A 26,939-nucleotide genomic window follows, 5' to 3' on the forward strand; every position below is an offset into this window, starting at 1 on the left:
TAGAAAAATTTCTCTTCTTTACTTTACTTTACTTCGCCTTACTTTTCGTTATTCACGTTTACTTTATCAACTGACATACGAACTAGTTGACTTTCTTAGTTAGTTTCATACATATATATTTAAATACTTACTTATTTATTGAATTATCTACTTACATAATACTCACTTACTTACTTAATACCTACCTACTTAATTACTCATTCAGTTACTTACATCTTTTCTTACTTAGTTACTTACTGACTTACTCACCAAGTACCTACTTACTTGCCCCCTTACTTATTTAACTACTTATTTATTTTCGTACTATATTACTTTTTGCTTACTTACTAACCTGCTTTCTACTTTACTTACTTACTCCCATTTTTTTATACACTTTTTCTTTTATAGCTACATTCAATTAAGCCCATATTACTTTTTAACATTACTTTACTTGTCTTTCTTTAGTTGAAATTTCTTTGTTTTATTTTAATTTATTATTATATCTTCACACACAACTTTTCCAGTTATTTATTTTAGTTTACTATAGCGTTCCTTACTTTACATTACTTTTCGTTTACCTACTTGCTTAATTGTTTATCTACTCATTTACTCGCTCACTTACTTTCGTACTTATCTACATACTTACTACTTTTTGACTGACTTGCTTACTTGTTACTTACATATTTACTTGTTTACTTACTTAATTACTTGCTTACATTCGTACCTACTTATTTAACTTTTTACCTTTTTACTTACTTCTTCAGGTGCTGATTTACTTACTTTTTTACTTATTTAGTCTTTTGCTACTTTACTTTCTTACTCATCAATTACTGATTTTCTTACTTTTTTCATTTCTTCTTTTATTCATTAACTCTTTTATCTTGTTATTTTTATCTTGTTACTTGCTTTCTTACTTGTTCAAATTCACCCTAATTTAATTTAAATTAGTTTAGGCTATTTTACTTAACCTTGTTATTTATTTATTTCTTATAAATTTTATCTACTGAACTTCTTCTTTTTGATTCACTTTAGTTTACTTCCTTTAAATTAGTTTTATTTTTCTGCTTCAGTTTTTTTACTGTATTTTGCTTTACTTACCCTATTTTACCTCACTTTTTTCACTGAATTTGAGTTACTCTGCTTACCTAAATTCACAAAAAAAACTTACTTACTTTTAACACTCTAGATTTATTTTAGCTCACATTCCTTCCTTCACTTTACCATGCATCACATTATTTTCTTTCAAATTTGTTTACGATGTACTTAACCGACATAATAATACTTCATTCTAGTTTATTTGTGACTGCTCTTAATTTTTTTCAAAACTTATTTTTCTTTCTTTACCTCTTTAAATTGAGTATTTAAGCTTTCTTTCTTTACTGTTTTACACTTACCTACTATCTTTCACTCACTTGGCTTATTTTACTTCAAGTCTTTAAACTAAATCACTTTAATTTTTCCACGTAATTTATCTTAATTTTATTTTAAGTTTTATACCGTTACCTTTTTACTTACCTGCAAACTCAAATACTACTTTACTTGGACAGTTAGATAGAAATTTATTACCTGTCTACTTAGATGCCTTCACGAATACTTACTCAAAATTCTAAATATACAACCCCATTCACCGATTAGCTGGGGAAAGTGATAAAGTTTTTAGAAAGAAAGAGGTTAAATAACTGTCAAGTACCTAAAAACCAAAGTACGGTAGTAATAATAGGTTTAATAAAAACTCAGAAAGTAAGCCAAATTTGTTTATAATTTGCTCATTTGTGTATGGTGACACATTTATTTTCAAAAGAATAAAATTTGAACGGTGAGTTGGTTTAAAAAAGGACGGATAGCTAGATCAACTAATGGATCAATGGCTGCATGAATGGACTGGTTGGATCGCCGGTTGGCAGGATCAATCTGACGGATGGATGGCTAATTAGTTAGATGGATAATGGCTACATATAAAAAGGACAATTGATGAATGAAGGAGGGCTTGATGGATGTATGGCTGTATGATGGATGCATGGTCTTACGATGGATGCGTGGCTTGAAGAATAGGTGGCTTGATGCATAGATGCCTTGATGAATGGGGGACTGGTTAATCCGAAAATGAATCGATGTTTGATTGGATGGCTGGATCGATGGATTGATCGAAGACTAATATAAGAAAGATTATAAATATCGTTTGGACAGATAACTTGCTGGATGGACAATGATGGGCTAGAAGATGTGCAACTTTACAGTTGTTAGGCTTTTTGGATGGGCAGTTGAATAAGTGACTGAGTCGTTGAATGGTAGGATGGATGAATGCTTGGCTGAATAGCTTGACCAATGAGTGCATGGATAATTGGCTTGAAGGACGGATAAATGGCTGGGTTAATCGACAGGACGGAGTTATAGCTAGACGGCTGTTTGGATGGATAACTGACTGGATGGAGGACTGGATGGAAAATATATGCCTCTATGGAGAAATGTAATACAGCTAGCTAAATGGTTGGCCCGAGGGATGGATAACAGTCCGAATGAAAAGATGGTTAGGAAGCGGCAGAAATGGCGGCACCTTTAGATGGATGGATGGCAGAATGGATGGTTGGCAGGGTTGAATTATAAATGCGGCTGAAGGGTTAAACGAATACTGATGGATCGACTGGATCGAACAGGCGACTGGACTTTTATGTGTCTGTTGGTGGACGAGAAGTGACTGATGGCTAGACGCCTGGTTTGACAGCTTGACCGATGAATTGCATAATAAACGAACAGCTGGGAGGCTGACTTGGTTACATAGACAAGTTTCATGGATGGATGGCTGGTTGAATGGATAGAAATTTGATAAGTGTGGATGGTTGACCAAAAGCTCTTCGGATGCATGAATGGATGGATGGCTGGCTGATTAATCAGATGGATGGGTAGATTCATGCGACTTGGATGGATGACTGATTGGATAGAGAGCTTTGTGGATAGAGGGTTTAATGAATGGACAAATAGGTGTTTGGGTGGCTGAAATGATGGACAATAAGTACATAGATTGCTGCTTTATGAATGGTTGGATGGATCAATGGATGGATTAATAGCTCGTGGTATGACGCAATGGATGGTTGGCTGGTTGCATAGATTTTGATGGTTAGGTGACTGGTTGAATGCAAGCTTGAAAGCTCGAATAGATGGATTTCTCTGCGAAATTTAGAATGGCGTAAGTATGGGGGCCAGATATCTGGATCTTGGACTGGATAGATAGCCCATACTCTACAAGCCCTTATGCAGCCCTGCTCTACTTAAGCATTGCTGTATGCGACATAACCAAACATACGAACATATTCCATAGCCATTAATTTTGAAACAGATAGCTCAGACATGGCGAAGTAAGTGTACCAGGCATTTAAATGAAGCAAAACTTAGCAAAAAGTTGGCTCCTAATATTTACAAAGATTTGTCATAAGCTACGTGGTGATAAGAAAAAGTAATCTATTAGAAAGTTTGAAAAATTGGTGAAAATCTAATTGAGATAAGTTGCTCAGATTATTTGTCAATTGACATATGGGTGCATGTGTTGTTGTAATGAAACGAGTAGTTCTCATCGGGTCCAGTTTGAGTCGGTTACAAGGTAAGAATAAAGTTCAATTGCATTCAGTAACTCAATCACAGAAATTTGGAAAAAGTCAGCCTCAATCTTTGGAACCTTTTTTTATTTAGATAAACTCTACATTTGAACACTGTCATATCAAGTGGTTCTCCAGTGACTGGAAACAACATACATTCTTTAGTTTTCAGGCTTTGAAATTTTTTTTTGTTTCAAAGTCTTGTTCAATAGTTGTTCAAAGTCTTGTTCAAATTGCAGTTAAGCCCCTCTCTGAGATTTTGATATGAAGCAAATACTTCAATCAATATTTTTTTTCTCTAAAGCAATGCTTTTGCGTTGAAAACAGAGAAAGTTTTCTATTCTATAGTTTTAATTGAACAAGTTTTGAAACAAAATCAAACCCTTCTTAACTTCTTCCACGTGCAAACATGAACTGTTTGATCTATATTTGAAGCGAGATGAACTGTTTGATAATGGCGTTTTTAGTTCAAGTTCTTTGCAATTCTAGTTTTATTATTTTTGAACGAACTTACAAAGAACGTCAATTAGGGCACCAAATGTTACCATCTTTGTAAAATTGCAAATTGTTGAAACAGGTTTTTTGTTGTGAAACTGATTTGAAACCTTAAGCCGACTTGTTTTGGGCATAAATTTTGACTAAATAACGAAAATGCTTGCTGAACGTTTCTTGAGTCATTTGATGAAGTTTTGATTTGCTTTGTTTGTTATCTAGCGATAACATATTGGTAGAGTGTTGTAAGGTAATTGAGTGATAAAACTCAAATTTTACCTGGAAAAATTCAGAAAATTGTTTTGCTAATCGGTGTGTTTTGGCCGGAGTAAACCGATTTGAATGTTTTGAATTGAAATCTTTTGATAACTTGCGTTTTGCAAGTGTCTTGATTTCTAATAAAAAACAAATATAGGGTGTGTTTGTTTGTTTTTATGAGGTAGCAGCGGGATTAAGATTGTGGTTTGAATTTTTATAAGACAAAGCTTCCAAAAATTGGTAGCTTGCACCAAAAGAAAAAACATTTGAACAGATTAATGTTATTAAATGAAACTGAATTGAACTTCTATCAACTCTGATTACTATCTGGCAGCATTAGAAAAATTATATTGATGCAATCCAGCCTAACAAGAAAGTTTTAAGCCTGCAGATGTGTAATAATAAAATATCATGACTTTCCAAATCGATTCATACAAAATCCCAAAAAACAAGAAGCTATTTAGGAACGTCTACAGCTATTTTAGTTGGAATGGTTCAGTTTTTAATTCAACGAGTGTGATATTTATCACACGAGTAGTCCTCATGAAAAATTTTCATATAAACTTCCCCAAGCAACAGAGGCATGCCGTTTGTTTTTGTGGGCAATAGCTATCCCGACCCTGCTCGTCTCTATGCTCCTCGGAATCGCCTCCCGCAGGTATAGTTGCTGAAGATGAAATTGAATTTCCACGAGCGTGAGAATTATCAAATGACAATTCCTACACCTGATGATATCTGATATTACATAGTCATGGCTGGCTGGTTTAGCGGGCAATAGCTATCCTGGCATTCCTCGTCGCTATACTCCTCGGTATTGCCTCCCAGTGCTATAATCAGCTTGGTACAACTGACTCCTCAACAGGTTGATTTAGGTTGATTTCTAAGCCAAAAATTCCAAACAAAAAACGATCAACGATCACGTTACCTGAACAAGAATCACGCTTATTGAAGTGTCAATTGAACAAAGCTGACAATAGCTATTGCCGGGATAGCTATTGCCGAGTTGTTAACGCTATCCCCAAAACCGAAAAGCTGTGCCTTTGAGTTTTCGTTTTGGGTTTTTATATGATTCGATTTGGAAAATCATAATAGTTCAGTTAAGCACATCTGCAGGCTAAAGACATTTTGTTAGCCTTGTTTACCTTAATCTAAATTTTCTAGTCCTGCCACATATGAATCAAAGCTGATTAATTTTTCAGACAGTTCAACTCATGCTCTTTAAAAAATATTTTCTTTTCATCCGTTTTTTCTTTTGATGCAGCCTCCTTTTTTTGGAAGCTTTGGCTTGTAACAACCAACCCACAAATTCAATTCCGCTGCTATCTTATGCAACAGAAACAAAAAAACTTAGTTCGAAAAAACTGAAAAACTTTGATAATAAATTAGCTTAACCAAAAAATTTTGGTGTCTCGATGCAAAAGAACAAGGGTCCCAGCTAAAGCTGGAGGTACCTAATTAGTATTTTTTTAAATTTTTATATTGATGCGGGATGCAATGGAAAATTTCAAAAACTAGAATTTTGTCCAAAACCTTTGTTGCTTCTCTACTAAAATAAGAGAAAAATTTTTTGAGAAATTGGAATTTTTCCGAAGACAAAATTAAGGAGTCGTAAGAAACCAGTTCTTTCGATTGAACGTTTTTTTTGTCTCAGATTTGTAGGGGAGTTTTTAAGAAACATGGAAAATATTCTAAAAACTGACAAAAATTCAAAACTTTGACTTACATGAAGTCATGAATTTTTTCTGTTAGGAATTGGACTTATCCGATTATGTACTTAGACTTTCAATAACCTGTTGTTTCGAGCAAACCTTTGATATCAGATTTGGCACGTTAGTTATCCAGAAAAGTTTCCACAGATTGGAAAACAAATAAAAAAAAGATTACATTTCCCAGATTCATAGCTTTTTATGTGAAAAAAAAATTGAACGTAGCCGTTTATGCAGAAAAAATTCACAAAAGCAGTTATTTTGATTGAACCGCAAAAATTGAGGCGTAAACTATTGAATACTTGTTTCTTAAAAACTGAGCTTTGTTGCAATTTGCAGTTAAGCCCCTCTCTGAGTTTTTGATATGAAGCAAATACTTCAATCAATATTTTTTTTCTCTAAAGCAATGCTTTTGCGTTGAAAACAGAGAAAATTTTCTATTCTATAGTTTTAATTGAACAAGTTTTGAAAGAAAATCAAACCCTTCTTAACTTCTTCCACGTGCAAACATGAACTGTTTGATCTATATTTGAAGCGAGATGAACTGTTTGATAATGGCGTTATTTTTAAGTTCTTTTTAATTCTAGTTTTATCATTTTTGAACGAACTTACAAAGAACGTCAATTAGGGCACCAAATGTTACCATCATTCTAAAATTGCAAATTGTTGAAACAGGTGTTTTGTGGTGAAACTAATTTGAAACCTTAAGCCGACTTGTTTTGGGCATACATTTTGACTAAATAACGAAATTGCTTGCTGAACGTTTCTTGAGTTATTTGATGAAGTTTTGATTTGCTTTGTTTGTTATCTGGTGACAACATATTGGTAGAGTGTTGTAAGGTAATTGAGTGATAAAACTCAAATTTTACCTGGAAAAATTCAAAAAATTGTTTTGCTTATCGGTGTGTTTTAGCCGGAGTAAACTGATTTGAATGTTTTGAATTGAAATCTTTTGATAACTTGCGTTTTGCAAGTGTCTTGATTTCTAATAAAAAACACATATAGGGTGTGTTTGTTTGTTTTTATGAGGTAGCAGCGGGATTAAGATTGTGGTTTAAATTTTTATAAGCCAAAGCTTCCAAAAATTGGTAACTTGCACCAAAAGAAAAAACATTTGAACTGATTAATGTTATTAAATGAAACTGAATTGAACTTCTATCAACTCTGATTACTATCTGGCAGCATTAGAAAAATTATTTTGATGCAATCCAGCCTAACAAGAAAGTTTTAAGCCTGCAGATGTATAATAATAAAATATCATGACTTTCCAAATCGATTCATACAAAATCCCAAAAAATACGAAGCTATTTAGGAACGTCTACAGCTATTTTAGTTGGAATGGTTCAGTTTTTAATTCAACGAGTGTGATATTTATCACACGATTAGTCCTCATGAAAACTTTTCATTTAAACTCCCCCAAGCAACAGAGGCATGCCGTTTATTTTTGTGGGCAATAGCTATCCCGACCCTGCTCGTCTCTATGCTCCTCGGAATGGCCTCCCGCAGGTATAGTTGCTGAAGATGAAATTGAACTTCCACGAGCGTGAGAATTATCAAATGACAATTCCTACACCTGATGATATCTGATATTACATAGTCATGGCTGGCTGGTTTAGCGGGCAATAGCTATCCTGGCATTCCTCGTCGCTATACTCCTCGGTATCGCCTCCCAGTGCTATAATCAGCTTGGTACAACTGACTCCTCAACAGGTTGATTTAGGGTGATTTCTAAGCCAAAAAATCCAAACAAAAAACGATCAACGATCACGTTACCTGAACAAGAATCACGCTTATTGAAGTGTCAATTGAACAAAGCTGACAATAGCTATTGCCGGGATAGCTATTGCCGAGTTGTTAACGCTATCCCCAAAACCGAAAAGCTGTGCCTTTGAGTTTTCGTTTTGGGTTTTTATATGATTCGATTTGGAAAATCATAATTGTTCAGTTACGCACATCTGCAGGCTAAAGACATTTTGTTAGGCTTGTTTACCTTAATCTAAATTTTCTAGTCCTGTCTCATATGAATCAAAGCTGATTAATTTTTCAGACGGTTAAACTCATGCTCTTTGAAAAATATTTTCTTTTCATCCGTTTTTTCTTTTAATGCAGCCTCCTTTTTTTGGAAGCTTTGGCTTGTAACAACCAACCCACAAATTCAATTCCGCTGCTATCTTATTATTATAAAAACAAACAAAACACACTCTTGATGGGTGTTTTCATTACAAAACATGACAATTACAAAAAAGCAAGTCATCAGAAGACCTCAAATCAATACACTCAAATCAGTTTACTCTGTACAAAATACACCGATTAGCGAATTACATTACGAAATTAAACAGTGCACTTGATGGGAGAACAATTTTGTGTCTGTATGTTGCTGGATTCCAGAGACAAGTCTTAAAATTTGATCCAAAATCTTAGTAGATTCCACAAACAAAGCTTCAGTGGACTCCGCATACATATACCTGTAAGGTAATTTTTGTCGGCACATTTGTTTTGTTGGGGATTCCGCAACACGCAAATATAGCTGGTTGTTCTAGATTCCGCAACTGTGAGTGGACTCAGAAAATGTAAGCGGAATCAGCAAATAAAAGTGGATTCCGCAAACTGTATGTGGATTCCGAATTTTGTTCAATACTGAACTTGCGAATGAATATCTAGAAGTTGAGCTCGATTTTTTATCTCTAGCAATCGGAATTTAAAAGCAAATATTTAACCATTGTCAGCGGAATCTAAGAAAAAGTCCTAAAACATTGGTTACCTAAATCGGTGAATGTCATTTTTTTGGTAATTGGGAAACACAACACCGAATAATTTCAAAACTTGAGTCATTGAGTTGAGATTGTATGAAACACATAGCATATCGACAATTAAGGTCAGCATTTGGGATAATGTCGATTAAGTAGAGAATATGTCCATTACTTGAAATCATTAGGTTGAGAGTGATTAGAAAACCAACGCATAGCAAATCTTCGAATTAGTTTAGTGTTTGGGATTTCATCGATCCCAAATACTGGTCATTAGTTGGGATTCCATTAATCTCAAACACTGATATATTCTAGTAAAACTCTTTTCTAGCAAATTGCAGTAATTGTAGTTATTGTAATGTGAGTGTATGGAAACACAACACACAGCATATCGCCAAATTAGGTCGGTTTTTGGGATTTAATTAATTCCAAATACTGGTTAGTACTTGGGATTGATGGAATCCCAAAAATTGGAATAATGTCGAATAAATACGGAATGTATTCTTTTTGGAGTCATTAAGTTGAGAGTGATTAGAAACCCAACGCATAGCAAATCTTCGAATTAGTTCAGTGTTTGGGATTTCATCGATCCCAAATACTGGTCATTAGTTGAGATTCCATTAATCCCAAACACTGATCTATTCTTGTAAAATTCTATTCTAGCCCATTTCTATTCTAGTGACATCAAATCATGTATTTAAAAGATATAATTTTAAAGGCTACTACACATATAAGTATACGTAAAAGGTATCCGCAAACAAAATGCGGATTCCACTTACAATTTGCGGATTCCACTTGCAATTTGCGGATTCCAATTACAGTTGCGGATTACGCAACAGCTCAATTTAACGATACATGCTTTTTATCAATTGTTTGTAGGATTTAACAAACTGTTCTGAATTCCATAAAAACAGTTGTGGATTCCGCAAATTCGCCTATTTTTGGAACAAGACTGAGCGGTACAATGATTTAGGTATTTGTTTGTGGAATCCAAAACAACATAAAAGATCAAAGAAAAGTAGCAATGTTGCGGTATTTGCGACAAACCTGATTTTGGCCTGTTGGGGTTTCCGCTTACAATGCAGAGAATCCACAGTTTGGCCTCGTAATGTAATTTCTTGGGTACTTTCAGGTGAATTTTGAGTTTTGTTACTCATTTACCTTACAAAAAACTACCAGTAGGTTGTCGCTAGATAAAAAAAAACAAAATAGTAAATCATAACTACATCAAATGACTCAAACAAGAAAACGTCCAGCAATTTCATTCTCTAGTCAAAAATTTTGCCCAAAACAAAGTCGTCATAAAATTTTAAATTCCTTTCACCACTTAAATCTCTTATCAACAAACTTTTTTTACTGATTGCAAAGATGAAACTTACAAAGGTGAAAATTGATGCCTTGAAGGACGTACTTTTGAAGTTTTTCAAAACTATTAGGACTACAATTGCGAAGCTCTTGAACTAAAAACGCTAGTATCAAACAGTTAGTTCTACTTCAAACACGAATCAAACAGTTCAGGTTTGTATGCGGTGGAAGATAAAACTGGGTTAATTTTGTTTCAAAAATTATTCAATTAAAAAAATAAAAAGAGAAACATTCTTTGTTTTTAACTCACAAACTTTTGCATTAAGTAAAAAGTATCCGAGAAATTGATTGGAATTTTTTTTAAAATCTAATAACTCAGAGAGCGGCGTAAACGCAAAATTTCACAAGGCTAACATTTTAAGAAACAAGTTTTCAATAGCCTAATTTTGGTTTTGCTCATTATTACCTCTGCAATGTCAAATTGTTGATTTTGAATTTAAAACGAATTAACTTTTTAAAGACTATTAATAAGATTTTCTAAGTTGTTTTCCACCTGTGAAGAGTCATTTGATTTTACAGTGGTAAAACGTAGAGTTCATCTGAAAATTGTAAAGTTCCAAATTGTAAACAGTGAAGTTTGCCAAATTTGTCTGAATAAATTACTGAAAGCATATTGTTCAAGTACTGAATTTTAAAAAAAAAACAATTTGTATCCTAAAAGAGCTACGAATTTTACTACAACAACCCATGCTACCGTGTATCAATTGACGAAAAACTGAGCATTTTTTTTCAATCACTTTATCATCATTTTTTCATTTTTTTAAAAGTTTGTTTTTGTTTAACTCCACGTAATTCCTGACAAGTGTTTGAAGCATTTTTGTGCCACCTTTTCTTTTGCTGGTTTTTACTTCATTCAAAAGCCTGTGATCCTATCTTTCCCTTGTTTGATATAATTTTTTCAACATTAGTGGCAATAGAATACGTTTGAAATTTTGGCTATTTTGTTTACAGCAATACATAGAGAGAGCAGAGCAGCATAGGGTACTCTTGTATAGGGGTTATTTATCAAGTCTTACAAAGTCCCAAAAAAGAAAAAGGCACAGATTTTTCGGTTATGCAGATAGCGGACAATAGTTGGCCTGGCGCTGCTTGTCACTACGCTATTTGGGAACGTCTCCTAATTTTGAAGACAATTTGATTCTTTTTTATTTCAACAAGCCTGATATTTATCAAACGAGCAGTCCTACACCTGATGTTGTGTATTAATGCACTATCCGTGTTTGCGCAATCATTTCGTATAAAGTTCCACAAAACAGAGAGTCTTGTCCGCTTGGTTTAGCGGGCAACAGCTATCCCGGGCTTGCTTGTCTCTATGCTCCTCTGCTATAATCTGAAGATGTTCTTCTTAAGTAGGATGATTTACAGTATAAGCAAAAAAAAGATCCAAACAAAAAACAATGCAACCTTCGAATAAAAAACTACTCTGTTAGAAAATTTTCGAATGGGCAACAAACGCTAGAAGGAAAAAAAGACACTGGAACGCATGTTATCACTAATGTCAGAATGAATGGAACGCATGTTATCACTAACTGAAATTGACATCACTATTAAAACCATTGCACAGTTTTTTGTTTGGATTTTTTCGCTTTGATTGGAAATCACGGTATCTTAACAAGAATCACGCTTGTTTAGGTGTCAATGGAACCAAGCTGTTTAGAGCAGCTGGAGGCGATTGCGAGGATCGCATCGACGAGCATCGCCGGGATAGCTATTGCCCGCTAAATCAAGCGGCCCTGCCTCTCTGTTTTGTGGAACTTTGTATGAAATATTTCGGCAAACACGGATAGCGCATTAACACAACAGCAGGGGTAGGACTACTCGTTTGATAAAAATCAGGCTTGTTGAATTGAAAACTGAACCATACCGACTCGACAAATGGGAGACGTTCTCAAGTAGCGTAGTGACAAGCAGCGCCAGGCTAACAATTGTCCGCTATCCAATTTTTTGGGTTTTTGTTTGATTCGTCTTGGAATATCATGATAGCTTAGTAACGCACATATTTGTAGCTTAAGTCTTTTTTGTTTGGCTGGCTTACCTTGATCTAAGTTTTCTAGACCTGCCGGATTTGAATGAAAACTGAGTTTTTTTTGCAGATGATAAAATTCATGCTCAATTAAAAAATATATTTTTTTCATCCGTTTTCTCTTTTGCTGCAGCCTACTTGTTTTGGAAGCTTTGACGTATAAAAACCCAACCCACAAAACCATTTCCGCTGCTATTTTTTAAAAAAAAAGAAAAAAAACAAACTCTTGATGGGTGTTTTTATTACAAAACATTACAACTACAAAAGCTCAAGTTGTCAGAAGACCACAAACTAAAACATTCAAATCAGTTTACTCTGGCCAAAAAACACCGACAAGCAAAACATTTTTCTAAATAATTACAAGTAACTTTTAAGATTTAACACTCGATTACCTTACAGCAAGCTATCAATAGTTTGTCGAGAGGTTAAAAAAAATAAATCAAATCATAACTACATCAGATGACTCAAGAAAACGTTCAGCAATTTCATTCTTTAGTCAAAGTTTTTGCCCAAAACAAAGTCGTCATAAAGTTTTAAATCAGTTTCACCACTTGAAGCTCTTATCAACAAACTGTTTTTTACTGATTGCAAAGATGAAACTGACAAAGGTGAAAGTTGATGCCTTGAAGGACGCACTTTTTTGCTTTTTCAAATGTATTAAGATCAGAATTGCAGAGCACTTGAACTAAAAACTATCAAACAGTTCAATTTACTTCAAACATGAATCAAACAGTTCAAGTTTCTACATGGTAGAAATTTAAAATGGGTTACTTTTGTTCCAAAAATTGTTCACTTAAAACTAAAAAAAGAGAAAACTTTCTTTGTTTCCAACGCAAAAGCCTTGCATTAAACGACAACTATCCAAAAAAGATTGAAATTTTTTCTTTATATCTAATAAATCAGAGAGTGGCCTAAACGCAAAATGTAACAAAGCTACTTTTTTAACAAACAAGTTTTCAATGGCTCAAGCCTCATTTTGTTTTTGCTCTTTATTACCTCTACAATGTCAAACTGTTGACTTTGAATTTGAAACGAACAAAGTTTTTGAAGACTTTTATTTAGATTTTCTAAATTGTTTCCAGACTGTAGAGAGTCATATGATATTACAGTGGTGAAACGTAGAGTTCATCTGAAAATTGTAAAGTTTCAAACTTTTAGAGTGAAGTTTTCCAAACTTGTCTGAATAAGATGCTGAAAGCATATTACTAAATAACTGACTTTCAAAAACAAATCAATTTGTATCTTAAAAAAATACGCATTTAACTACAACAACAGATGCTACCGTTTATCAATTGACAAAAAACTGAGCAAATTTCTTCATTTGCATTCTCATCAGTTTTTTATTTTTGAAAAAAAAAAATTTTATTACCACGTAATGTATGACAAGTATTTGAAATTTGAAGACTTTTTGCGCCAACTTTTTTTGCTGGTTTTTATTCGATTTTAAGGCCTGTGACACTTACTTTACCATGTTCAATTTTCATTTTTTGTGATTTTAGTGACAATAGGATATGTTTGCAATCTTGGCTATACCGTATAAATCAGCGCAGCGCAGCATAGGGTACTGTAGTATACGATTTTTTTTTCCGTCATACAAAGTACCAAAAAAGTATAAAAGCACAGTTAGGCAAGTACCAAAGCGGAAAATAATTAGCCTGGTGCTGCTTGTCACTACAAAATTTGGGAACGTCTCCCAGTTTTAAAGACAAAACGGTTCATTTTTAATTAAACAAGCCTGATATTTATCAAACATGAATCAAACAGTTCATGTCTCTACATGGTAGAAATTCAAAATGGGTTACTTTTGTTTCAAAAATTGTTCACTTAAAACTATAAAAAGAGAAAATTTTCTTTTTTTCCAACGCAAAAGCCTTGCATTAAACAAAACCAACCAAAAAAACTGATTGAAATTTTTGCTTTATATCTAACAAATCAGAGAGTAGTCTAAACGCAAAATTTAAAATGCTAACCTTTTATAGAACAAATTTTCAATTGCTCAAGCCTGATTTTGTTTTTGCTCTATATTACCTCAACAATGTCAAACTGTTGACTTTGATTTTAAAACGAATAAAGTTTTTAAAGACTATTAATTAGATTTTCCAAATTGTTTCCAGACTGTAGAGAGTCATATGATATTACAGTGGTGAAACGTAGAGTTCATCTGAAAATTGTAAAGTTTCAAACTTTGAGAGTGAAGTTTTCCAAATTTGTCTGAATAAGATGCTGAAAGCATATTACTAAATAACTGACTTTTAAAAACAAATCAATTTGTATCTTAAAAAAATACGCATTCAACTAGAAAAACACATGCTACCGTTTATCAATTGACAAAAAACTGAGCAAATTACTTCATTTGCATTCTCATCTGTTTTTTATTTTTGAAAAAAAAACTTTATCACCACGTAATGTATGACAAGTTTTTGTGAAATTTGAAGACTTTTTGCGCCAACTTTTTTTGCTGGTTTTTATTCGATTTTAAAGCCTGTGACACTTACTTTACCATGTTTGATTTTCATTTTTTGTGATTTTAGTGACAATAGGATATGTTTGCAATCTTGGCTATACCGTATAAATCAATTCCTAAAGAGAGCAGCGCAGCATAGGGTACTGTAGTATACGATTTTTTTTCCGTCATACAAAGTACCAAAAAAGTATAAAAGCACAGTTAGGCAAGTACCAAAGCGGAAAATAATTAGCCTGGTGCTGCTTGTCACTACAAAATTTGGGAACGTCTCCCAGTTTTAAAGACAAAACGGTTCATTTTTAATTAAACAAGCCTGATTTTTATCAAACATGAATCAAACAGTTCATGTCTCTACATGGTAGAAATTCAAAATGGGTTACTTTTGTTTCAAAAATTGTTCACTTAAAACTATAAAAAGAGAGAATTTTCTTTTTTTTCCAACGCAAAAGCCTTGCATTAAACAAAACCATCCAAAAAAACTGATTGAAAATTTTGCTTTATATCTAGCAAATCAGAGAGTAGTCTAAACGCAAAATGTAAAATGCTACCTTTTTATAGAACAAATTTTCAATTGCTCAAGCCTGATTTTGTTTTTGCTCTATATTACCTCTACAATGTCAAACTGTTGACTTTGATTTTAAAACGAATAAAGTTTTTAAAGACTATTAATTAGATTTTCCAAATTGTTTCCAGACTGTAGAGAGTCATATGATATTACAGTGGTGAAACGTAGAGTTCATCTGAAAATTGTAAAGTTTCAAACTTTGAGAGTGAAGTTTTCCAAATTTGTCTGAATAAGATGCTGAAAGCATATTACTAAATAACTGACTTTTAAAAACAAATCAATTTGTATCTTAAAAAAATACACATTCAACTAGAAAAACACATGCTACCGTTTATCAATTGACAAAAAACTGAGCAAATTACTTCATTTGCATTCTCATCAATTACTCATTTTTTTAAAGTTTTTTTGTTTATCACCATATAGTGTATGACAAGTGTTTGAAGAATTTTTGTGTCAATTTTTTTGCTGGTTTTCATTTCATTTAAAAGCCTGTGACACTTACTTTCCCATGTTTGATTTTCCTTTTTTGCGACTTTAGTGACAGTTGCATATGTTTGCAAGATTGGCTATACCGTATAAATCAATACCTAAAGAGAGCAGCGCAGCATAGGGTACTGTAGTATACGATTTTTTTTCCGTCATACAAAGTACCAAAAAAGTATAAAAGCACAGTTAGGCAAGTACCAAAGCGGAAAATAATTAGCCTGGTGCTGCTTGTCACTACAAAATTTGGGAACGTCTCCCAGTTTTAAAGACAAAACGGTTCATTTTTAATTAAACAAGCCTGATATTTATCAAACGAGCAGTCCTAAACCTGCTGTTGTGTGTTAATGCGCTATCCGTGTTTGCGGAATCGTTTCGTATAAAGTTCCACAAAACAGTGAGGCATAGCCAGTTGGTTTAGCGAGCCATAGCTATCCTGACCTGGCTCGTCTCTATGCTTGTCGGAATCGCTTCCCGTCGGTATGGTCGGTGTAGATGAAATTGCACTTCCACGAGCGTGATAATTATCAAATGATTAGTCCTACACCTGTTGATGTCTGTAATTATATTAACCATGTTTGCCTTAAATTTTCATATACAATCTCACAAAACACACTGACATGGCTGGCTGGTTTTGCGGGCAACAGCTATTCCGGAGTTGCTCGCCGCTACACTCCTCGGTAGCGCCTCCCGCTGCTATAACCAGCTTGGTACAACTGATACCTCAAGCAGCGTGATTCTTGTTCAAGTAGGATGAGTTCCAGTAAAAGGAAAAAAACCCAAAAAAAACTATGCAATCTCCGAACAAAAAAACCAATCAAAAAATCTATTCAATCTCCAAACAAAGTTTTCTGTTTGATTTTTTTCTCTTTGATTGGAAATCACGGTACCTAAACGACAATCCTGCTTGTTGAGGTGTCAATTGAACCAAGCTCTTTATAGCAGCTGGAGGCGATGGCGAGGAGCGTATCGACGAGCATCGCCGAGATAGCTATTGCCCGGTAAATTAAGCGGCCATGCCTCTCTGTTTTGTGGAACTTTGTATGAAACGATTCCGCAAACACGGATAGCGCATTAACACAACAGCAGGCTTAGGACTACTCGTTTGATAAATATCAGGCTTGTTGAAATGAGAACTGAATCATACCGACCTTATAATTGGGAGAGATTCCCAAGTAGCGCAGTGAGAAGCAGCGCCAGGCTAACTATTGTCCGCTTTCGAGATTTTGTCCGCTATCCGCATCATCGAAGAGCTGTACCTCTGTGTTTCTTAGGTTTTTGTATGATTTGATTTCGAAAATCATGATAGCTTAGTAACGCACATCTGCGGGTTTAAAATTTTTTGTTAGGTTGGTTTTCTATCCATCTAAATTTTCAGATATGACTCTAAGCTGAGGTTTTTTTTGCAGATGGTACATTTCATGCTCATTTGAAAATTAAATTCTTTTCATCCGTTTTCTGTTTTGGTGCAGCCTGATTTTTTGGAAGCATTGACTCAAAAAAATCAACCCACTAATCCATTTCCGCTGCTCTCTTATAAAAAACACACTCTAGATGGAAGTTTTCATTACAAAACATGACAATTACAAAATTTCAAGTTATCAGAAGACTGCAAATCAAAACATTCGAATCAGCTTGCTCTGGCCAAAACACATCGATCAGCAACATAATTTCTCAAAAACTTTCAAGTAAATTTTGTGCTTTATCACTCATTTACCTTACAGCAAGCTACCAATAGGTTTTCGCTAGATAAAAAACAAATGAAGCAAATCATAACTACATCAAAATACTCATGAAAACGCTCAGCAATTTCAATCCTTAGTCAAAATTTTTGCCCAAAACAAAGTCGTTTTAAGGTTTTAAATCAGTTTCACAAAATAAAACATTTTTCAACAATCTTCTTACTAATTACCAAGGTGAAAGTTACAAAGACGAGATTTGATGCTTTAAAGGGTGTACTGTGTAAGTTCGTTCAAAAAACTATTAAAACTAGAATTGCAAACACTTAAACTAAAAACGCAATATCGAACAGTTCATCTTACTTCAAAGATGAATCAAACAGTTCATGTTTGTACGTGGTAGAAGTTTAGAAAAGGTTAACTTTTTCAAAAAAAAAAATTGTTCAAGTGAAATTATAGAAAAAGAAAGTTTGCATTTAAACAAAAAACATCCAAAAATTGGTTGAAACATTGATACAGCAACAATTTATGTACTCATCATGCATCCTTTCAGCCATCCAAACAACTACTTGTCCATCCCTCCACAAAGATATCTATCCAATCAGTCATTCATCCAAGTGGCATCAATCCATCCCTCAATCTAACTAATCAGGAAGCCTTCCAGTTATAAATCCAACGAGCCATTATTTCATCCATTGATCCATCCAAACATCCATAGAGCAGCAATATATGTACTAATCCTCCATCTTTGCAACCACCCAAGCATCTAATCGTCAACTCATTCACAAAGTTAACTATCCAGTCAGACATCCATCCATCCTTCATTCATCTTTTGTCCATGCATATATGTAGTCACTATCCATCTAAGTAACCAGTCATCCATCAATCTAAATGATCCTGCCATCCGGTTATCTGGCCATCCATTCAAATAACTGTCCATTCAATCGTTCACCTCTTTAGCCATCCATTCATCCAATCAGCCATTCACCAATCCGTCCATTCATACAGCCGTTGATCCCTTGACAGATCTAGCTATCCGTCCGTCCACCTTTCAAGCCAACTCATTGTTCGATTTTTCAAAATTGTTTTTTTTTCTAAATCAAGGTATCAATACACACACAGATGAGCGACGAAGTTGGCCGATTTTCTGAATTTTAATCAATCTAATGATGCTAACGTACTTTGGTATTATGTACTTTACAGCTTTTCTTATATAATTTTTTCTTAGTATAAAAACTAACAATTTCACCAGCTAATCGATCAATGACATTGTGTTTATAGAAATTCGAGGAAGTGTGCGTGTAGCTTTATAAATAGGCATGTAAGAAAACATATAAGAAAATATCTGTGTAAGTATCTAGGTAAAATAGAAAATGAGTTAGCAGGTACGTAAATCGGTGTAGGCAAAGACTTAAAAAAGAAGTAGGTAAATCAAGCAGAAAAATTAAGACTAATTATTTGAAAGTAAAATTAGGTAAGTAAGGAAGAGTAGGTAGCAGGAAAAGAAGCCCAGGAAACAAAGCTCAAGTACAGTTTAGTAAACAATTTAAGTGAGAAAAAATCAGTAACGAAGTAATAGAAAAGAAGATAATGTAAGTTAAGCAAACTAAACCAAATTAAAAAAGAACAATGTGAAGTAAAGTAAAGTGAGGTAGTGAACATTAAGTAAAATAAACTCAAGTAAAGAAACAAGTAAGTTTTTTTGTGAATGTAGGTAAATGAATTAGTCAAAGTTAAGTAAATTAAAGTGAGGTAAGTTAAAGTAAGTAAAGCAAAGGACAGTACGAAAACTAAAGCGAAGTAAGGTGATCATATAAGTAAATTTAGTTTGGAGAACTAAACCAAGGTGAAGAAAAAAAATTCAGTAAAAAGAAGATGAAACAAGTATAAAAACAAAAATAAGTGAAATAGCTTAAACTGAATTAGATTTCAGTAAAGTTAATTAAATTAGGTAAGTAAGTAAGTAACCAGGTAAAAAGAAAGTAAGTAGATTTTAAAAAGTATAAAGGAAAGCAATTAGGTAAATTTGTGAGGAAGTAAGTAAGTAAGTAAGTAAGTAATTAAGTAAGTAAGTAAGTAAGTAGGTAAGTGAGTAAGTATGTAGGCAAGTAATTAGGTAAGTAGGTAAGTAAGTAAGTAAAAAAATAAGTAAGTAAGTAAGTAATTAGGTATGCAAGTAATTAAGTAAGTAGGTTTTTAAGCAAGTAAGTAAGTAAATAATTGAGTAGGTATGTAAGTATGTATGCATGTGAGTAAGTATTAAAGTAAGTAGGTAAGAAAGGAAGTAAGTAAGTAGGTAAGTAGGTAGGTAAGTAAGTCAGTAAGTAAGTAAGTAAGTAAGTAAGCAAATAAGAGAGGAGTTATTAAACTCCTCTCTGAATTTAAAACTTGATATTTTGTGATTGAAAACCTTTTAACTGTAAAAGCTAAGTTAGCAATATCTTCAGTACACCAAGTTCCTTTTAATTTTATTCTTTTTATTTCAAAACTTGACAAAACTATCATTTGCTATAACTTGCTCAAAAATTGCCGGCACCTTTGCAGTGTGATTTCCTTCTAGTATCTTTTCACTTAAAATTTTATCACATGTTAAGAAAATGTTAACTGCTGCCAACATTTAGGCTACTCTGCCTAAACTGCCGGCGAATTCTTTTTTCATACATAAAGTTCAATTCCTTCTTCAACAACAAATTTCAATTAGGTCGAATATAAATTGTCCAAAACAATAATAACAATTAATGTGATTCATACAATTCACCAGGACCGATAATTATGACCCCAAAATTTGGAATTAGAAAAAATTAGGTATCAAGTCTCTTGTTGTTAGGCTAAGCTTAGCAAGATCCTTAGTTGGTCTTCTGCTATTTGGGAGGAAAATTTGTTTCGTTGACAAAAACCTAGGATGAGGGTCCTCAAATACAATTTTGCTTCTAGGACCCCACCATAGGAAGGAGCCACCCCCTCAGGATCCGGGACACGATACAAAACTACATGAATTTATCTTACTCGTGTAACAGCTAATGAAAAATCAAATAACATCAACAAGAATAAAAAAGCGCCTGTCGAACAAAACGTTGCACTTTTTTCGCTTTTTTGAAGTTTTAAAATAGGTTGTTTGGACAAAAAAAGCAAAACTTCAAAATTTCAAACTGTCAACTGAGAGAAAAATTTTGAAAGTTTGTCTCTTTACCTGATTAATTGGTTAGGAAAAAAGTCCAGGAAAGTATGTAAAAATTTATAGTTTAAGGCGCGAATTACCAATAACTATTTGTGTGTTACTGCTGTTGGCGACCCTCAAAAAGATCATCATCAAATCAAAGTTGCTTGTCTAACTGGGAAAAACCTCAATTGTTTCGACTGCGCCGTGAGACTTGAGGCAAATTTTCAGTAAGAAAAATCGACAAAACGCCGGAAAAAAGATATGAGAATTTTATCTAAAATTTGGTTTTCATTTTGGCACCTAATGAGCCGAGTGAAACAGCAGAAATTTTTTCGCGTCTCGTATTGTCCAGATAACAAAAAAAAGGCTGTCTCCAATGCAATTAGGGCGAATTATTAGCTGCTCTCCGCGTGTCATAAGAACTCAACATATCTCGTGTTATTTATTTCAAATGGGCCAAACTAGCTAATTTTCAATTCAGTTTAATTTTGCAAAAAATTATCAGAGGTGTGATGATCCTGATGATTAAAACGATGTTGAACATCATTTTCTAAACTTCTTCAATTTTTTTTTCAAATTTTTGCTGCGCCTTCTAGTAATTTTTTTTAGTGAAGAGCCATCGTCTATTTGTCAAATTTTAGCTTAAAAAGAAATTAAAGTTTTGTTCTATTATTCCTCGTTGGTTCCACTTTGAGGGTGGTTCCATTTTGATTCAAAATTTTGCGTTACAATATTCGAATTTGCGGCAATAGTTTTTCATTTGTTTTCAATTGAGCTTACAGGTCAGTTTCTAAAGATACCAGGTGTTGAGTGTTTGAAATTTCAGATGATCTTCCCAAAATAAATGGTTTCAACGTAACTTCGTTGATTCTAATGGCTTTATTGATTTGAACAGTTTAGAGATTTTTGTTTCCTAATTTTGTCTTGTAGAAATTAAAAGGCTGTTGATTTGTTTCCTTTGCGGATTTGTTGAAAAATTTAGTGGTAAAAAAAATTCTATTTCTTTCGTTATTTACTTTGCGGCATGCCTTCACTAAGTAGTTTTTCAATTTATGTTCTAGCGTTCAAGGATTTCTTCAAATTGATTATGTTTTATTTTTTTTTTGAAATTTTTACGTTTAAATGGGAGACTTTTGTGTCTCTGCCTCAATAATTAGTTCTCATCAAAGAGATATTTACAAAAGCATGATAACTTACAAAAGCCCATATAAAACCAATCAAAAGTTATGGGTTTAAATTTTGAAACCGCCAGAAGGATAAAAATGAAGTTCAGACTGCTCATATACCAAGGCAAGTTTTTTTTTGCTGAAAAAATCGATCAAATTGGAGAAAAAAATAAAGAAAACTGAAAAATTTTAGTTTTTATCTTCTTGTTGACCACTAGAACGCTTTGAAAAACGCAACAGTATGTATTTAGCGTTTATGTATATCAATGCGCCAAATATTCAGAAAATGGGACAAAAACTTTCTATGGAAGGCTCAGCCCAAAAACATTCAGTTTTAGCTTAAAAAGACAAAGTATTGGAAACATTTACCACAATATTCCCAGTTTGTTAAATCGGAAAAAAAACAAAGAATATCAGAAAACGATTTTTAAGAAATTTCCGAGTAATGCATACTTTTTTTTAAATTGAATACACAGTTTTACAAAAGAAAATTAAACTGACTGAAAGCAGAATGGTCACCATAACGCTCAATTTTTACAAAGCAGAAAAAACGGGACTTTTATACTTGACGATACATAGTTAAGCAAACTTTTCGGAAAATGTTTTGACAAGCTAAAACGATTGAAAATCACAAAGAAAATGTGAAGGCACAGTATTATACAAAGCTCTAATAAAAGGATTTTTTAAAACCAAAATGTTTAACCAAAAAGGATATCACTGAACAACTAACGAAGACAACCAATGTTTAAGTTAGCATCAAAGGTTAGAAAACAAATTTTGTAACAAATTGGTAGTCATTATACAAAAAAAACTAGCATTGCTGACTGCCGAGATAATGACAAAGAGAAAACTACTTCTTCAAAAGAATACAACTAAAGAAATTTTGGCACCAAGTATGGAAAAACAAATATCAAGTAATAAACTTTCAAATGAATTTATAGTTTTCGATCGATGCTTATGTAATTTTTACTCGCCCATGCAACTTTTGCATAATTTTTTTAATGCGACAGAAACTACAGTAACGAGACAAAAAAAGTGCAATATTTAGTTTTCAGGCGACTAATTGAACGACAATTTTCGCCACTTTTTTCAGGCCAAAATGATTCCATAGTCTGCAAAAGCAGTTTTCAAGTTTGTATTTCGAGGTATTTTCGGCAAACTGAAGATTTACCCGGGATGACCTCCATAAACCGAAAATGCTAATCATACAATTTCATACACTTATATATGAAAAAATGCTAGTCATACACTTTCTATATATGAAAAAATGCTAGTCATACAATTAATCATAAACCTTTCATGCAATTTTCTGTACGTATGGAATTGCATGGAAAGTGTATGACTAGCATTTTTCCATATATGGAAATTGTATGACTAGCATTTTTGGTCAACCCGGGTAAGCAAGGATCTTCAGCTAATTCTCAAAAACTACAAACCAATAGGAAACCTATTTTTTTCGAAATAGGGAACTGTTTGAAATTGTTTTAAGGTCGTTTGAATCACGACCAAAAAGTATTTAATTTGATAAACCAATCGACCCATTTCGATTAGTGTTCGTAGTACCTGATTGTGCATGGAAAAACTAAAAAATCAAACAAGGATAGCCGATTACTGTGTAAGTGGCAAAGAATGTTACGACCATGGTATTTAATAGTAAACTCGACAATTATAGTAAGATGGGAACGAACACATATTTTTGAGGAAAATTACTGGAAAAACAAAAAAAACATAAAAAAACGAACACATATTTTTGATGAAAATTACTAGAAAAACAAAAAAAACACGTAAAAAAATTTAAACAAAACATCATGCATTTTTTTGCAATTTTTTTTCATTTTTTGAAGTTTTTGATTCTAAAAAGGCGCTGAAACTCAGAGAAAAACTAAATTTACTCGAGTAAGTTAAAAATAAGCACAAATAATTTAAAGTATACGGCTCAAACTAAGCATAAACAAGCCTGTTCGCTCGCTTAACTCGCTCAAAGTTAGACCAAAATCAAAAAATTTCAAGCTAGTTTTCCTCGATACTGAGATTTTTCCAGAACTTTTCCAATGTTGTTCAAATCACGATTGAAAATTCTTTGATTGGATACATCACTCAACTTAGTCCGATGATTATTTGTGGTACCTGATTTTGCGTGGAAAACAAAAAGAAAAAAAGTAAAGCACACCCGAATATAAAATTCATCCCCATTTTCATTGGTCGGAACAAAAGCTCGCCAATTTTGGGTATGATATCAGTGTACTTTTGATCTCAAATTGCCCAAAAGTTCGCGATACAGAAATTTAGTTATGATTCGTAACAACATACCTTGATTCTTTGGCTGTATTTCTGCCGTGCTTCCTTTTCCGGATGAAACCTGAGGCTTTATGACTGGTTCCAAATCTTCCAATTTCGTGGATTTGGCTAACTTATTTGGGCATTTAGGACACTTAGCAGTATTCACCGTTTTCAACAGAATCACAGCACAACATGTGGCATTTTTTTCTCCAATTGGGCCGCATATAATATGTCCGCATGATGGCAGCTTTAGAGGGTTTGGGCAGTGGTTTTTGCATTTTACGCAGTGATAAACAGCAGGTTTACTGACTTTGTCATCATTTGATATGTTCATTTTGTTGCTCGCATTTTTATTTGTTTTAACAGAGCAAAAAAACTGATTTATATTTTCATGTAAAACAGTTTTGTAAATTATGCTTACTTCTTTTTTGATAAAGAAATGTGAATTCTAGCAGAAACTTCTCATATCAAAAAGGTTCTGTGTTTACTCATAGAACAACATTTGAGCATTTACTAATGAAAATTATGCGCATATTAGCTCCAGATATTTATTTTTACACGTTTTTTTTTCAGTCGTGAAAACAAAAAACATGCAATCTACGAGTTTTAACTTTGGTTTGATTCTCTTATAAAATTACGTAAAGTTCTTTTCAGAAACTGGTCATTTTGAAGACTGAATCAAACTGAGGCCAAAACTAGATTGCATAGTTTTTGTTCAAGAATGAAAAAGAAAAGTGTCTGAACAAATAGCTAGAGTTAATAAGCGCTTAGTTTACTATTTTTGGTGTGATCTCAATCAAGATTGAGATCAGGTCCATTAATCCGCTTGCATTCAAAGTATTCCGTTCCCAACCACGTATGAGCACGATTTTTCTATCATCTGGAGCCGTTAGCAAAAGTTTTTGTCCAAACACGATTACGCCTAGAAGTTTGAGAAATATTACAAACGGAATAGCTTTTTAAAAAGCCAAAAAGATTAAAATCTGCATTTTAGGTCGTCTGCAATTCGTAAAAAACAAATTTACACCAGGATTCCTGTAAAATTTTTGCATTCAAGGCGTAAATCATTTTATCTATCCCCCTTTCTAGTACATAGTTAAAGATATCCCACATAGTTAAAGATAGGGAAGTTAAAGGTCTCCCACGGTTTAACATATGTATACTTTTCTTATGCGGGCTTTCTATCATCCGATTGGCAAATTTTGCCGAGTTTGGCTCCAGTGCAGCTTTGCAGGGATCATCGGCTTCGAGAGTGCTTACTGAGTGGCCAAATTGATAGAGTAGTGCGTTAGACGGTGACTCTAATTGGCCAGGGCGTGCGTTTGTTCATACAGTGTCCGCAGTGTCATCGTTGCGTAAGCCCGTGAAGCCTATGTCAGCAGTTAGATTCTTATAAGTTTTCAATTTCCGTTTCCTCGCGACGTTTTGTGAAAAAGTTATTGTTCCGACCATTGAAAATGGGGAATAACTTTTTTTCTTCTATTTGCTTTCCTCGCATAATCAGCTACCACAAACAATCATCGGAGTGGGATGAGTATTATATTATATTAAAGCCCTTTCAGTCGTGTTTCGAATGTCAAAGTTTGCAAAAAAAAACTCCCAAGAAAAAATTTTCTCGAGAATTATCGAGAAAAACCGGTTTGAAATTTTTGATTTTCGTATAATGTCGAGCGAGTGAGCAGTCTTACAATCCTTTTGTTAAGCCTTGAAATTTAAGTTTTAATCTAAAGAAGTCAGTTTTTGGAGTTTTTAGCTTCTTCTTGGGAATCAAAAACTTCAAAATTTTGGGAATTTTTGTTGATTTTTTCTTTTTTTCTTGTTATTTGTCTTCAAAAATTGTTTTCCAGTTTCCTTATTTTACACGACTGACGGAAATGTCTAAGCTCTAATTTTCGCTCAGATTCCTTTATTACACTAAGCCGCAAAAACGACACAAAAATTGGAAAAATACTTTTGTTATAACTTTTTAAGACTGATCGGAACATAGGTAGTAACCGGTTAACTGGTAGTAACCGGTTATCCTTGTTATAACGGTTATTTAATTGATCGGTTTAATCCGTTCTATCCTTTGTGGGCATGTCTTGCTCTTGAATGTTTTTAACATTGTTTTCGTCGGTATGATTTTACCGCTTTAATTCTCTTCTATCATTTGCCATTTCGTTCTGTGTGGTTTCAATTGTATGCTAACTGAGTTATGACCTGTTGGTTATACTCATAGAGTTATTCCAGAAAAAGTACACCGTCTGCACGTCACGCTATCTTATTTTCGGCCGGATAGATTCGTGCAACTTATTAGTCTAATAGCAATCTTAATCTTACTCTTATATCTCCTAGTCTCAATAGATCTAGAGTATCCTGGTTTAGTACGAGTCGGTCTCTTGGAGAAGGCAACTAAGTTCTAAGTTTAGTTTGATGGATTATGATTGGTTAGTATTCAATATTTTATAGAGATAAAATATTAGAATAATATCCAATAATAAAATCTAGTTTAGATCTGGTTCCACCCATCCGGAGTTTACAGAGTTTTAGTTCTTTAATGTTCTACTGTAATGGAGGATGGATGATGATGTTCTTGTTGAAGTATCGAGCATCTTTCTTTTTCCGTTCAGGAAGAAGGATTGTCATAGGAAGCTCCAGGAAGCTGGAATCGTAGATAAGAACTTGTTGTTAGGTTGTGACTGTTTGTCACGATTGTTTCGGGAGGTCGGATTATGATGTCTGATCGGTTGTGATGGTTATTGGTTCTGTTGTGTAACGAACAACAGTGCTCCGATCTCGTTCGGAAGTGGCGTGAAGTTTGACTTTGGGTGAAAAACCTAGTGACTTGGATCTGTACTTGTACTTGAACATCGAGAAGGCCATTGTTCTAGTTCAATGGGTTTCCTTTGCTGCGATGCCAACTCGTACTTTAAATCCTTTGAGTGTAGTGAATGTAGGCAGCCTATCGGTTGTGTTTTGCTATTCCGTAGTGGGAGTGTTGTC

The 26,939-nt window shown here is 33.7% G+C and overlaps 1 protein-coding gene across 1 annotated transcript in view; it reads right to left on the bottom strand.

Moving 5' to 3' along the window:
• Nucleotides 1-24,445, bottom strand: part of LOC134844930 (GTPase IMAP family member 9-like) — a 48,999-nt gene extending 24,554 nt beyond the window's left edge. The window contains exon 1 of the mRNA XM_063861755.1: nucleotides 23,988-24,445. Within this exon, the coding sequence (XP_063717825.1) occupies nucleotides 23,988-24,291 (304 nt within the window). The 5' untranslated portion in view covers nucleotides 24,292-24,445. The remainder of the gene's footprint in view (nucleotides 1-23,987) is intronic.
• Nucleotides 24,446-26,939: the final 2,494 nt, after the last annotated feature.

The sequence above is a fragment of the Symsagittifera roscoffensis genome, chromosome 4 (assembly GCF_963678635.1).
Source record: "Symsagittifera roscoffensis chromosome 4, txSymRosc1.1, whole genome shotgun sequence".
Classification (NCBI taxonomy): domain Eukaryota; kingdom Metazoa; phylum Xenacoelomorpha; order Acoela; family Convolutidae; genus Symsagittifera; species Symsagittifera roscoffensis.